The 10,332-nt window shown below is 56.0% G+C and overlaps 1 protein-coding gene across 1 annotated transcript; it reads left to right on the forward strand.

Moving 5' to 3' along the window:
* The first annotated feature begins 1,166 nt into the window (after positions 1 to 1,166).
* Positions 1,167 to 10,255, forward strand: Gas2l2 (growth arrest specific 2 like 2). The gene is made up of 6 exons (XM_004870658.3): positions 1,167 to 1,975; positions 4,145 to 4,386; positions 5,227 to 5,334; positions 6,407 to 6,503; positions 7,105 to 7,357; positions 7,887 to 10,255. The coding sequence occupies exons 1-6, from the start codon at positions 1,591 to 1,593 to the stop codon at positions 9,439 to 9,441; spliced, it is 2,640 nt and encodes an 879-aa protein (XP_004870715.2). The 5' UTR covers positions 1,167 to 1,590; the 3' UTR covers positions 9,442 to 10,255.
* The last annotated feature ends 77 nt before the right edge of the window (positions 10,256 to 10,332 follow it).

A 10,332-nucleotide genomic window follows, 5' to 3' on the forward strand; every position in this document is an offset into this window, starting at 1 on the left:
CTGTAAACCTCTACTGCTCTTCTGTGGATGATAACAGCAGCCCGTGTGTTCTCCAGTTCCACGCATCTTGGTCCTGTGTTCATTCTCCATGCAGCGGCCTGAGTTAGAACGGGTCTCTCCTTCATCCAAAACTCATTTCACATGCAGAAAAAGCCAAAGTCTCTGGGGTCCTCAACAAGGCTCTGCAGGACCTGGGCTCCTTTTCTTCCTGGCCTCACGTCCTTCCTCTTTGCTATTCTTAGACTATGCCCAGCGCACTCCTGCCTTGGAATTTTGGCAGCAGCTGTTCCCTCTGCCCTGGTGCTCTTTCTCCAGAGGGCTGCAGGGCCCATTTCCTCCTCACCTCTCTCAGGTGTCTGCCTGGATAGCACCTCCCCAGAAGGCCTGCCCTGGTCACCTTTTGCAAAATGCCACATCTACATCTCTAGCTCCCTGGCATCTTTATTTTTCTCCCTGGTACTTAACACCATCTGACTTACTACAGAGGTATGGTATCCGTTTAGCTGGCAGCCATTGGCCAGTAACATGCAAGCAGCTTCCATGAGGACAGGGACCAGGTCTTTTTGTGTATTGCTACATCCTCAGGGCTACAGTGATGCCTGGCACATAGTAGGTACTCAAGAAATCTTCAATGAATGCATTGTGGTGGAGAAGGGGGTGCGGTACCATGCTGGGCAGCCTGTTTGGAAGAATCACATGGCCAGAGCAGGGGAGGGGCGGGTTCTCTGGAGATGGTAGATGCATAGACAGGGCTGCCACAGGGAGAACCATTGAGACCTGTGCGTCTGTGTTCGGACAGCCCGATGTTTTCCCATACCCTATCCCTTTATTCCTTACAACACCAGACAGGCAGACATTATCACTGCCCTTTCACAGTTGAGAAACAAAGGCACGGAGAGGCTAGAGTCTTTGCAACTCACATGGGGATTCAGGGCAAAACTCCTGTGTTTGGACTCTTGCTGTATCTCTCTCCTGCCCAAACTCCAGTGTTCACAGCCACCCCTGCCCCTGCCCCTGTCCCTGCCCTCCTCCCACTCCCCCAGATTCCCTGCCGGGGTCAGCGGTGAGAGAAGCCAGCCTAGCCTCTCGTGCTTCTTCGCTCCAGGGCCCAGGGCTGGCTGGGCAGGGCAGGGTGCGCCTGTTGCAAGGGTTTACAAGGAGTGTTTGTAGCAGCCGCTGTCTCCAAGGAGAAGAAAGCAGACCAGGGAGGTTGCAGCCATGCCAGGCTTCCTGGCTGGTGGTGGCAGCAGGTGGGAGCAGCACTTGACCTGTCCAGCCCTAGGGGCGAAAGGAGTGTCCTCACTTCCATGCCGGCTGGGAGGTGCTGAGCTCTAAGGGGACTGGGCAGCAGGAATGTGAGATTGCCACAGGGCCACCAAACTGAGGAATGAGGGGGAGGGGGCAGGGGCCTGGCCCCGCCCGGAGGCTGAAGCCAGTAGCAAGCAGCACAGCCAGAAGTCCTGGGTTCTTCTAGGGTAGACAGAAAAGCTTGAATTCAGAGAGGATTGGGCCAAGACTCAAGGAACAGGAGTAAAGAGCCAGCAGTGGGAGAGAAGAGGTACCCACCTCCTTCCCTGGTGAAGTCCAGCCATGTCCCAGCTCTGGGGACACAGGAAGAGGCATGGGGCCCTGGGGCCTCCAGTGCGCAGCATCCGTCCCTTCAAGTCCAGTGAGCAGTACCTAGAGGCCATGAAGGAAGACCTGGCCGAGTGGCTTCGGCATCTCTATGGGCTGGACATCGATGCAGCCAACTTCCTGCAGGTGCTGGAAACAGGCCTGGTGCTGTGCCAACATGCCAACATGGTCACCGAGGCTGCTCTGAGCTTCCTGGCAGAGGCACCTGCCCAAGCTCAAAGGATTCCCATGCCTCAGGCTGGGGTTTCCTGTAATGGCGCTGCCCAGCCAGGTACCTTCCAGGCCAGGGACAATGTCTCCAACTTCATCCAGTGGTGTCGAAAGGAGATGGGCATCCAAGGTAACCACCTTACCCCAGACCCTTGTGTGTTTTGTTTTGTTTTTTGCTTTTTTGAGACAGAGTCTTGCTATATAGTTCAGGCTGGCCTTGAACTCACTGTGGAGCCCAGGCTGGTCTCGAACTCTCAGCGACCCTCCTGCCTCAGCCTCTTAAGTGATGGGATTACACCACATCCAGCTCAGAATCTTATCTTATGGGGCACCCACCCCCTTTCTGATATCCAGGCTAGATCTGGGGGTCAGGAACTTAGGTGCTTCTTCCAGATTTGCCTTGGGCCACTCATCTCTTTTCATGCCTCAATTTCTCTACCTCATAGAAATCCTCAGTAAATCCATGCTGATGATTGATAAATGTTTACTGACGATTCATTCAACCAATATATGAAGTACTTCCTCTATGTTGAACACTATGACCAGTGCCCAAGGCATGCACGGTCTAGCAAGACAGACAGATGAGTAGATATGTAAATCACAACCCAGGAAGAGAAGTGCTCAAAGTCCAAGTGCCTGTGCTGGGGAGCCAGAGGAGGAATCAGCAACCTGATGATGAAGAAGTGGGAGCCAAGAAGGTCACTGGGGCTAAATCTGGAGGAATTTGGGGAAAGGGGAATTCTAGGCAGGCGGGGAGCAGCAGCAAAGACACAGAAAAGGCCCAGTGTCTGATGACTGGGAGAAGCTGGGGGTGGTGTACATTTGGGCTAGTGAGGGTGAGATTCGGGAGGAGGCAGGAGGAACAATGACATGAGGGCAGGGCACAGTCATGCCAGGGCTTGTAGGACTCAGGGGAGTGACCTTTCGGGATCCTACATCTTGCTGGCCTTGGACTCAGGGAGGGGATGGGGCTGGATGTTGTACCATCCTCCAAGCCAAAGGTGACGGGTGAAGGGGTGGGGCTGGGTTGGAAAGTTAATAAAATCTAGTCTTGGGCCAGGGATTTAGCTCAGTGGTTCTGGTGCCTGCCTCACAAGCGCAAGGTCCTGAGTTCAATCCCCAGTACCTAAAAAAAAAAAAAAATCTAGTCTTAAAAGTTAGCATGAAAAAAAAAAAAGTTAGCATGTAGGGCCGGGGATTTAGCTCAGTGGTTTCGCCACCTGCTGCGCAAGCGCAAGGACCCAAGTTTGATCCCCGGTACCTTAAAGAAAAAAAAAAAGCTAGCATGTAGCTCAGTGGCAGAAATTGTGCTTAGTGTGTGCCAGGCTCTGGGTTCAATCCCCAGCAATGGGGAGGAGGAGGTGCTGGTGTTTTAGCCAGGGGTAGCAGTGCAGGTCTGTCATCCCAGTACTCAGGGAGGCTGAGGCAGGAGGATTAAAATTTCAAGCTGAGCCCGGGTGATTCAGTGAGACCCTGTCTTAAAATTTAAAAAATAAATCAATAGGAGCCAGGTGTAGTGGCATACATCTATAATCCCCACACTCGGGAGGCTGATGCAGGAGGATCATTGTGAGTTTGAGGGCAACCTGGTCTACATAGTGAGCTCAAGGCCAGCCTGCACTACAAAGTGAGACCCTGTCTCTAAAAACCAAAATAAAAATAAACAAACAAATAAGGGCTGGAGATGTAGCTCACTGTGAAGGCCTTGGATTCAATCAATCTCTACGATCCAAAAAGGAAAAAAAAAAGCTGGTGTTTTATGGAGCACTTTTGCTGTATCAGACATTATCTGAAAATACTAACAATTATTAGCTTATCAAATCCCATGAAAAAGACTGCATCCCATTTTAGAGAAGAGGAAACTGAGACCCAAGTTACATAGCTGGCCGGTGGGAGGAGTCCAGAGCCTGGTCCTGCCTGGACACAGGGGAGTCAGGAGCCTGGTGGACGCCGAGAGGCGCAGGTGGGAAGCAGAGCGCCTTGCTTTCTCTCCTGGCCGCCAGTGGGGGGGAGGGCAGGTGGCGCGCCCAGCACCGTTCTCCTGCCATCCGCAGCCATGTCCACGGGTCCTCTGCTTTGCCGTGTGGCCTCTCCGCACACAGCCCCTCACGAGAGGCCGGGGTCTTCTCTGGCCCAGCCCCTGAGCAAGCCCTGCAGACCTCTCCCGGGGCTTCCTGGGCCCTGAGATCCCAGACCTGAATCATGTCTCCTACCGGGTCTCAGGACGGGCCCCAGGGTTCCCCGGGGAGGTCAGCAGGGGACTCAGGCCTCCTGCACCCCTCTCCCGACCCCACGCCAGAGGTGCTGATGTTTGAGACTGAGGACTTGGTGCTGCGCAAGAACGTGAAGAACGTGGTGCTGTGCTTGCTGGAGCTGGGCCGCCGCGCCTGGCGCTTCGGCGTGGCGGCGCCCACCCTGGTGCAGCTGGAGGAGGAGATCGACGAGGAGCTGCGGCAGGACCTGGCCCTGCCCCCGCCAGACCCCCCGCGCCCCGCGCCCCCGCCTCGCAGGCCCTGCCACTTCCGCAACCTGGACCAGATGGTGAGGCCCTGCGTGGACCCTTAGGCCCAAGACCCTTCACCCCGCCCTCCTCTCCCCATCCCACCCCAGACCCCTCGGAGCCACTCCAGCTTGACCCCCAGTCCCCACCGTGCGGCTTTGAGGGGTAACCACAGGTAGTATGGCTCTGCCTCTAATCACCTTCATTGCCAACCAGGCACTGCACACCTCTGTACTGAACTCCCAGAGGAACGGGTGTGCAGAACACGGACGCTGCAATCCCCTCTGACACCTTGGCTCAAGGATTAGCGCCACTGCTTCGCCACTGGGTGACCTTGAGCAAATTATTTGACCTCTCTGTGACTGGGTTCCTTCTTTACTTCTGTCCCTGTAGCGTTGAGACAGTAGCAGCACCTATCTTCCGTGGCTGCTGTATTAAGCGAGCCAGTCCTCGCGAAGTGCACTGGAGTGTGTCTGCCGAGAGGGGGCGCTTCGTAGACATGCGCTCTTAGCATGCTTAACCCTGTTTCTACCGCCCGAGAAAATGGACCTCTGGGAGGTCTCTTAACTAAAGGCCTGTGTTCCAGGACACAGGACTCTGAGTCGAGCTTGTCAGCCTCCACTGCCCACCTGCTTAGCCATTCTACTCCACAGCTCTGGCAGCTGACCCACAGGGGCATCGGGCCGCAGTTTGTTCTCACCTGCTCATTTAAAGTCTTCTCTGGTCTCTACTTGCTTCTCAGCCCCCACCCCTGACCTCAGCAGCAAGCTTGGGGGTGGCTCTGGAGGCAGGTAGGCCCCCATTTAGCTTGACCCAGCATTGGGGGAACTTCGGGTGCCCAGACAGAGGGGAGGGCTAAGCCCTCTGCCCACTTCCTGCAGGTGCAGAACCTCGTGAGCCACTGCACATGCCCAGTGCAGTTCTCCATGGTCAAGGTGTCTGAGGGGAAGTACCGAGTGGGGGACTCCAATACCCTCATCTTCATCAGGGTAAGTGTGGTTTGGGAGTGGAGGGACCCCCAAGGTCGGCACAATCAGGTTCCTTTCCATGAGACCTTGCCCAGGTCTAAGGGCAAGGACAGGAAGTTACCATATACCCCAAGCTATAGGCCTTGGGACTCTCCTTCTCTCCCTTGGAGGTTCCAGGGGGATCCTGGCAAAGATCGTGAGCCTGTCTTCTCCTCCATCAGGGCATCTAGAACCACCACCTTCCATTGCCTCTAATATACTAAGTCTAGAGGCAGAATTAGGGAATGGAGAAGGTGTCCTCGTTTTCCCATTTCATTCTACTCCACTCTTCCCACAGGGTCAGTCAGAGTAAGGGGCCTGAGAAGCTGAAGTCTGTGTTCAGTGTGCAGCCCCCGCCACACAGCTGCCGTAGTCCTGCTTAGTATATTCTGCAGAGCAAGTAGCAGTACAGGTCTGAGATGTGCCTCCCCCCATACCTGGTTGCTCAACAGAAATGGTCTGGGCGCTGGGCTGTGGCCAGCAGTTGGGGACAGGGCCACACCCTTTCCTGGAGTACTAGGCCAGCAACCTGAGCCCTCACCCAGACCCTGAGGCAACAGCCTTATGATGTGGGTAGGCCCAAGGAATCACGGGCCCAGTTTCACCTGAGGAGATGAAGCCTGGAGAGACCGTGTGACCGTGTGACCAGCATTGTGTGGGATGGGACTTCCGCAGGCTCTGCTACCTACACCACAGAGGCATCTGAGAAGCATTAGGCCACATTACAGATACAAGGATGGGCAGGTGCACACTTTCTGCAAGAGGGGAGAGAAGGGGATGCCCTGGGGCGAACCTATGCAATGCTGTGTAATCCCCTGTCCAGTTGGGTCAACTTTCTGTGTGTAACTTTGGTCCTCACTCTTGACAAGATGTGTTATCCCATGCAACTCATGGAACTAGACCTGCTCCCAACCACACACATGTCCAAGAGAGGATCTGCATGTGCGTGGGAACATGGATGGCTGCACCCTTGAATGTGCCTCAAGCCTCCAAGGTGGTCCAGGAACAAGGGATGCCTTCTGCACTGCACTCAATGTCTTCCTTGCGCCCTCAGATCCTCCGGAACCACGTGATGGTGCGTGTAGGGGGCGGCTGGGACACGCTCGGCCATTATCTGGATAAACATGACCCCTGCCGGTGCACGTCCCTCTGTGAGTCCCTTGAGAGTCCCCTCCCTGTGGGGTTGGTTGCAGAAGCCTAGCTGGGTGTCAGGAGACTAGTAGCAGAGGTGGAGGCAGGACCCATCTCCAGGTGCAGGAGGTGTGTGTGGGTTTTGGGGGGTTGGAGGAAGGTGAAGGAGGAAGACGCTATAATTGAGCAGTCATGGTGCAGTACTAACTACAGCCACAAGATGGTGCACAACACATGCAGAATCAGCATTTGCTCAGGGTGCAGTTCTGCGGAGCTCAGGTCTGGCTGTTGTGTCTACAGCGGTGGCACCAAGCGAGACTTGGAGGGATGTATTCCTTCTGTAATCTCTGTCGGCACTTTAAGACACCTCAGATAATCAAAAAATCGAAGAGGTGTGGAGCAGCAATACTAATCCAGCTTTAAACAAGTCCCCCAGGTGGAGCCTGTGACTAGATTGTCCCCCGTCCTCCTGGGAGGAAACATTGGTGCTGTCACTGTAGTCACTATTATCTTTAAAGTGGGATTTGGGGCATGGGGCAGCTGGGGGAGGGGAACAATGAACCCCCTCGGCAGGATTTGAACCTTTTCTCCCCTCCTTTCTCTGGGGAACTATGTTGGTAGCACACAAACCAGTCAGCTTCCTGAAGCCCCCAGCCCCACCGGTGCAGCACGAAGTAAAGGTGCAGGGTGGACCCTCCCTGGCCCAGCCTACGATGACCATCAGCCGCTCGCAGAGCCCGCTTCCCCCCGTGGACTGGAAGACATATACTGCTTCAGGCCGACAGCTGAGGCCTCCCTCCTCTTCCTCTCCCAGACCCTGCAGTGAACGGGGAGCAGGCTCTGGGGTCCTCAGACAGACAGCCCCATTTCTAAGGTACAGGAAAGGGACAGGGAACAATGTTTTTCTCCTTTGGAGTCCCTGTTCTCAGAGGGAACCCCACCTCAAGATAAAGGAAGCAGTGCCTGTACCCTAACAAATCTCAGAACGTCCCAGAGCTTTGGAACCATCTAGTTCCTTCATGTGCCAACTCGTCTCACACACAAGGAGGCCGAGGGCCACAAAGGGAACACACATAGCCAACGTCCTTCTGCCCTTTCATGGTGGAGCCGAGACTAAGGCCTCTCCGCCAGATGAGTGACCTCTGGTTGGCAGACCTCTGGTCTGGGATCATCGCTCACAGGACCTGAAGTCACCCCAGGCCTGGTTCTCTTCTACTCCTTCTAGCCGCCTCATGGGGAATGGGGAGAGGAGGCTTGACCCGTGACTGTCACGGGAGAGTTTCTGGCCCCTTGGTGTGTTCAGGTTGGGGGAAACCCTTCCCTTCCCGGAGCTAGGGGGTGCACTTGGCGAGCCTGGCAGCTCCGTAAGTCTACCTTCCCAGACTGTGATTCTTCTTTTTCAGGTCCCAGGAGAGGTTTCTTACTTCATCTTGGAGGCAGTTGTCATCTGGGGACAGCCTGCCCAGTCCCCAGTTCTCACCCACCCATAGGGACCAAGGCCTACGGTGCACCCCATCGGGGAAGCGAGAGATCAGATACCCTGAGGAAGCCCCTAGGGGGAGGACTCCCGAATCCTGGCTTCAAGAGGAGTCGGTCAGCTGGGGAACCCATGCCAGGGCCCCTACCCCTCAGAAACCCCCAGCTCCTCGGGCCACCACCAATGGGACATCAGCAAGAGGGCCACCTCCCTTGCCTCATTCCTCTAGCCCAGCCCAGCCCCTGGGCCACGTGCTGCCACCCCGGGGTGAGGCTGAGGGTGCATCCCTCCAGCTCAGGGAGCCAGCGTCTGTCCGTGCTCCCTCCCCTGCCAAAGCACTCACTAAGCTCCCCATCCGGCTGTCCCCCTCTTGCCCTCCCACCCCAGGAAGAAGCTTTCCTGGTACTCTAAGCAGAGGACCCACAGCAGAGCTGAGCAGGGGTCCCATCCCAGTAAGGGCTGTCATGGGACACTTGGCTGGGTCCGGACATGAGGACAGCGCTGTGGAAGGGAGGAGCCAGGGGGCCCAGCAGGCAGACGTCCAGGTCTCTGCAGAGGCTGGAGAGCCCCAAGACCTGGGCCCACAGGAGTGGGACGGGAGGTGCACTCCACTGCCCCTGAGCAGGACCAAGGAGCAAACCATCTACCATAGCCCTGAGGAGGAGATTGTGGCCAATGTGAAGAAGTTAGAGGTGGGGAGTGCCCATCCCCAGGGGGCAGAGCCGCCAGTCATCCCTCGAAGTGGAGTCTATGTCCCTAGCCTGGGTGGGCGGTGGCCTGAGCCTGGGGGTCTCTATGACCAAGTCATCCAAGAACTGGCTCAGGGCCCCCCACCCCTCCTTAAAGTGGACCTGGAAGCCTGGAATGTCGCCCCTACAGGGTCCCCCAAGCCAGCTGTTACTGCAGGCCCAGGAAGCACAAAAGAGAAGTTGGGAGCCAGAGACAGTGGGCCACTGACAAAGGCAAGCCTCAGTGCCAGAGGAACCAAGATGTGGAAGGTCTCACCTCCAGGAGGGCAGGACTGCTCAGCCCCTAAGGTGTCTTCCAGCCCTGAGGTCCCCACACCTTTGCCCTCAAACCCCAGTTCTGACAAAGCCAAGGGATGTCAGGGCAAAGGCAAGAGAACACTCCGGAAGCCCAAGAGGGTCCCATCCATCTATAAGCTGAAGCTGAGGCCCAGGATCCGGCCCCGGAGAGACCACAGGCCTGAGAAGCATCCTTCACGAATCCCCAAGCCACTGGCCTACCTCTGCCTGGGTCCAGCTAGGCTACCCCCTAGGGAGAGGCCACTGAGAGCTGCCCTAGGCAGCAAGAGAGGAGAAGTAGCCCAGGTGGATGGAGCTTCAGCAAGAGAAGAGGATGAAGAGAAGAAGAAAGAGCCACAGGCTCTACTGGAGAGAAGTCCCCCACCTTGGGAGGGCCAGGGCTCTCAGCAGCTTGATCAAGCCCAGCTCCCCTCAGAGGAGGAGTCCTGGGTCTGAAGGTACTGCAGGTGAGAGGAGGGAAGCAAAATGGATGCCCATGTATGCAAGAGCAGACAGGACCTTGGCCAGGAGGCCATCCAAAGACAAGCACAGACTCAATCTGTTCCACTGAGCAAAAGGACAACCCATCACTCCCATTCCAATTCCAGCGTTAGCCCAAGGACAGTGGGGTGACTCTACATCATACTGCCCTTCCCCAGAAAAGTTCTCCCAATTCCTGGGCTCTCACCACGGCCCCCCCTTCCCACAACTCTAAGTCATTAAACACATGTGGGTCTGTTGTGGAGCCCCCAGCGTTTGGACTCCCTTACTCTAGGACTGTGGAGGTGTAGGAAGGTGTAGCTTCAAGTGTTATTCGACTGAAGGGAGTTGGGGGTGAGGGAGGCTTCCTCTCCAGAGAATCCACCAGCCTCGCCAGAAACCCTTCTTTCCAGAAGGTGGCCGGTGGCTCGTGGTTCAGAACCATGGACAGGGACACGAGCTGCCCGGCACACAAGTTCCTGCAGGCCACCTTGCCAAGGACTTCAAAGCTTTGCTATGAGGCTTGGGAACCCAAACCATTCAGGAGCAAGACGGATGGCTGAGTGTATTTCTAACACACCTATGTCCCAGAAGCCACGCCCGAGAGGCCACAAGGTCCCAGCCCTGTGTGGGAAGAAGACACAGGAGAAGCTGGGATCGAGTTCTGTTCTAAAAAGGTTGCAGAGAGCAGAAAGGGGAAACAACTATATTCCCTCTTGGTTTGGAGTTGGGTGGAGAGGAGATATGTCCCAAACTCTTCTCCTTTGATCTCGCTGACCTGAGCTTTGGGATTGGTGACCCTCCTGCCACACACAGCTCAGCAGGCAGGTATTGTAGCGACCCCTCCCCTCCTTCCACGTGGAACAG

This window comes from Heterocephalus glaber, unplaced genomic scaffold, assembly GCF_053883595.1.
Source record: "Heterocephalus glaber isolate CG9 unplaced genomic scaffold, H.glaber_assembly_v1.0 deba00001564, whole genome shotgun sequence".
NCBI lineage: Eukaryota > Metazoa > Chordata > Mammalia > Rodentia > Bathyergidae > Heterocephalus > Heterocephalus glaber.

Bases quoted from the DNA above. Each gene is read 5' to 3' on its own strand.
- Gas2l2 (XM_004870658.3), top strand. From the start codon at position 1,591: ATGTCCCAGCTCTGGGGACACAGGAAGAGGCATGGGGCCCTGGGGCCT. The intron at 1,976-4,144 runs GTAACCACCTTA...ACCCCACGCCAG, and splicing joins AAAGGAGATGGGCATCCAAG to AGGTGCTGATGTTTGAGACT. The intron at 6,504-7,104 runs GTGAGTCCCTTG...CTATGTTGGTAG, and splicing joins CTGCCGGTGCACGTCCCTCT to CACACAAACCAGTCAGCTTC.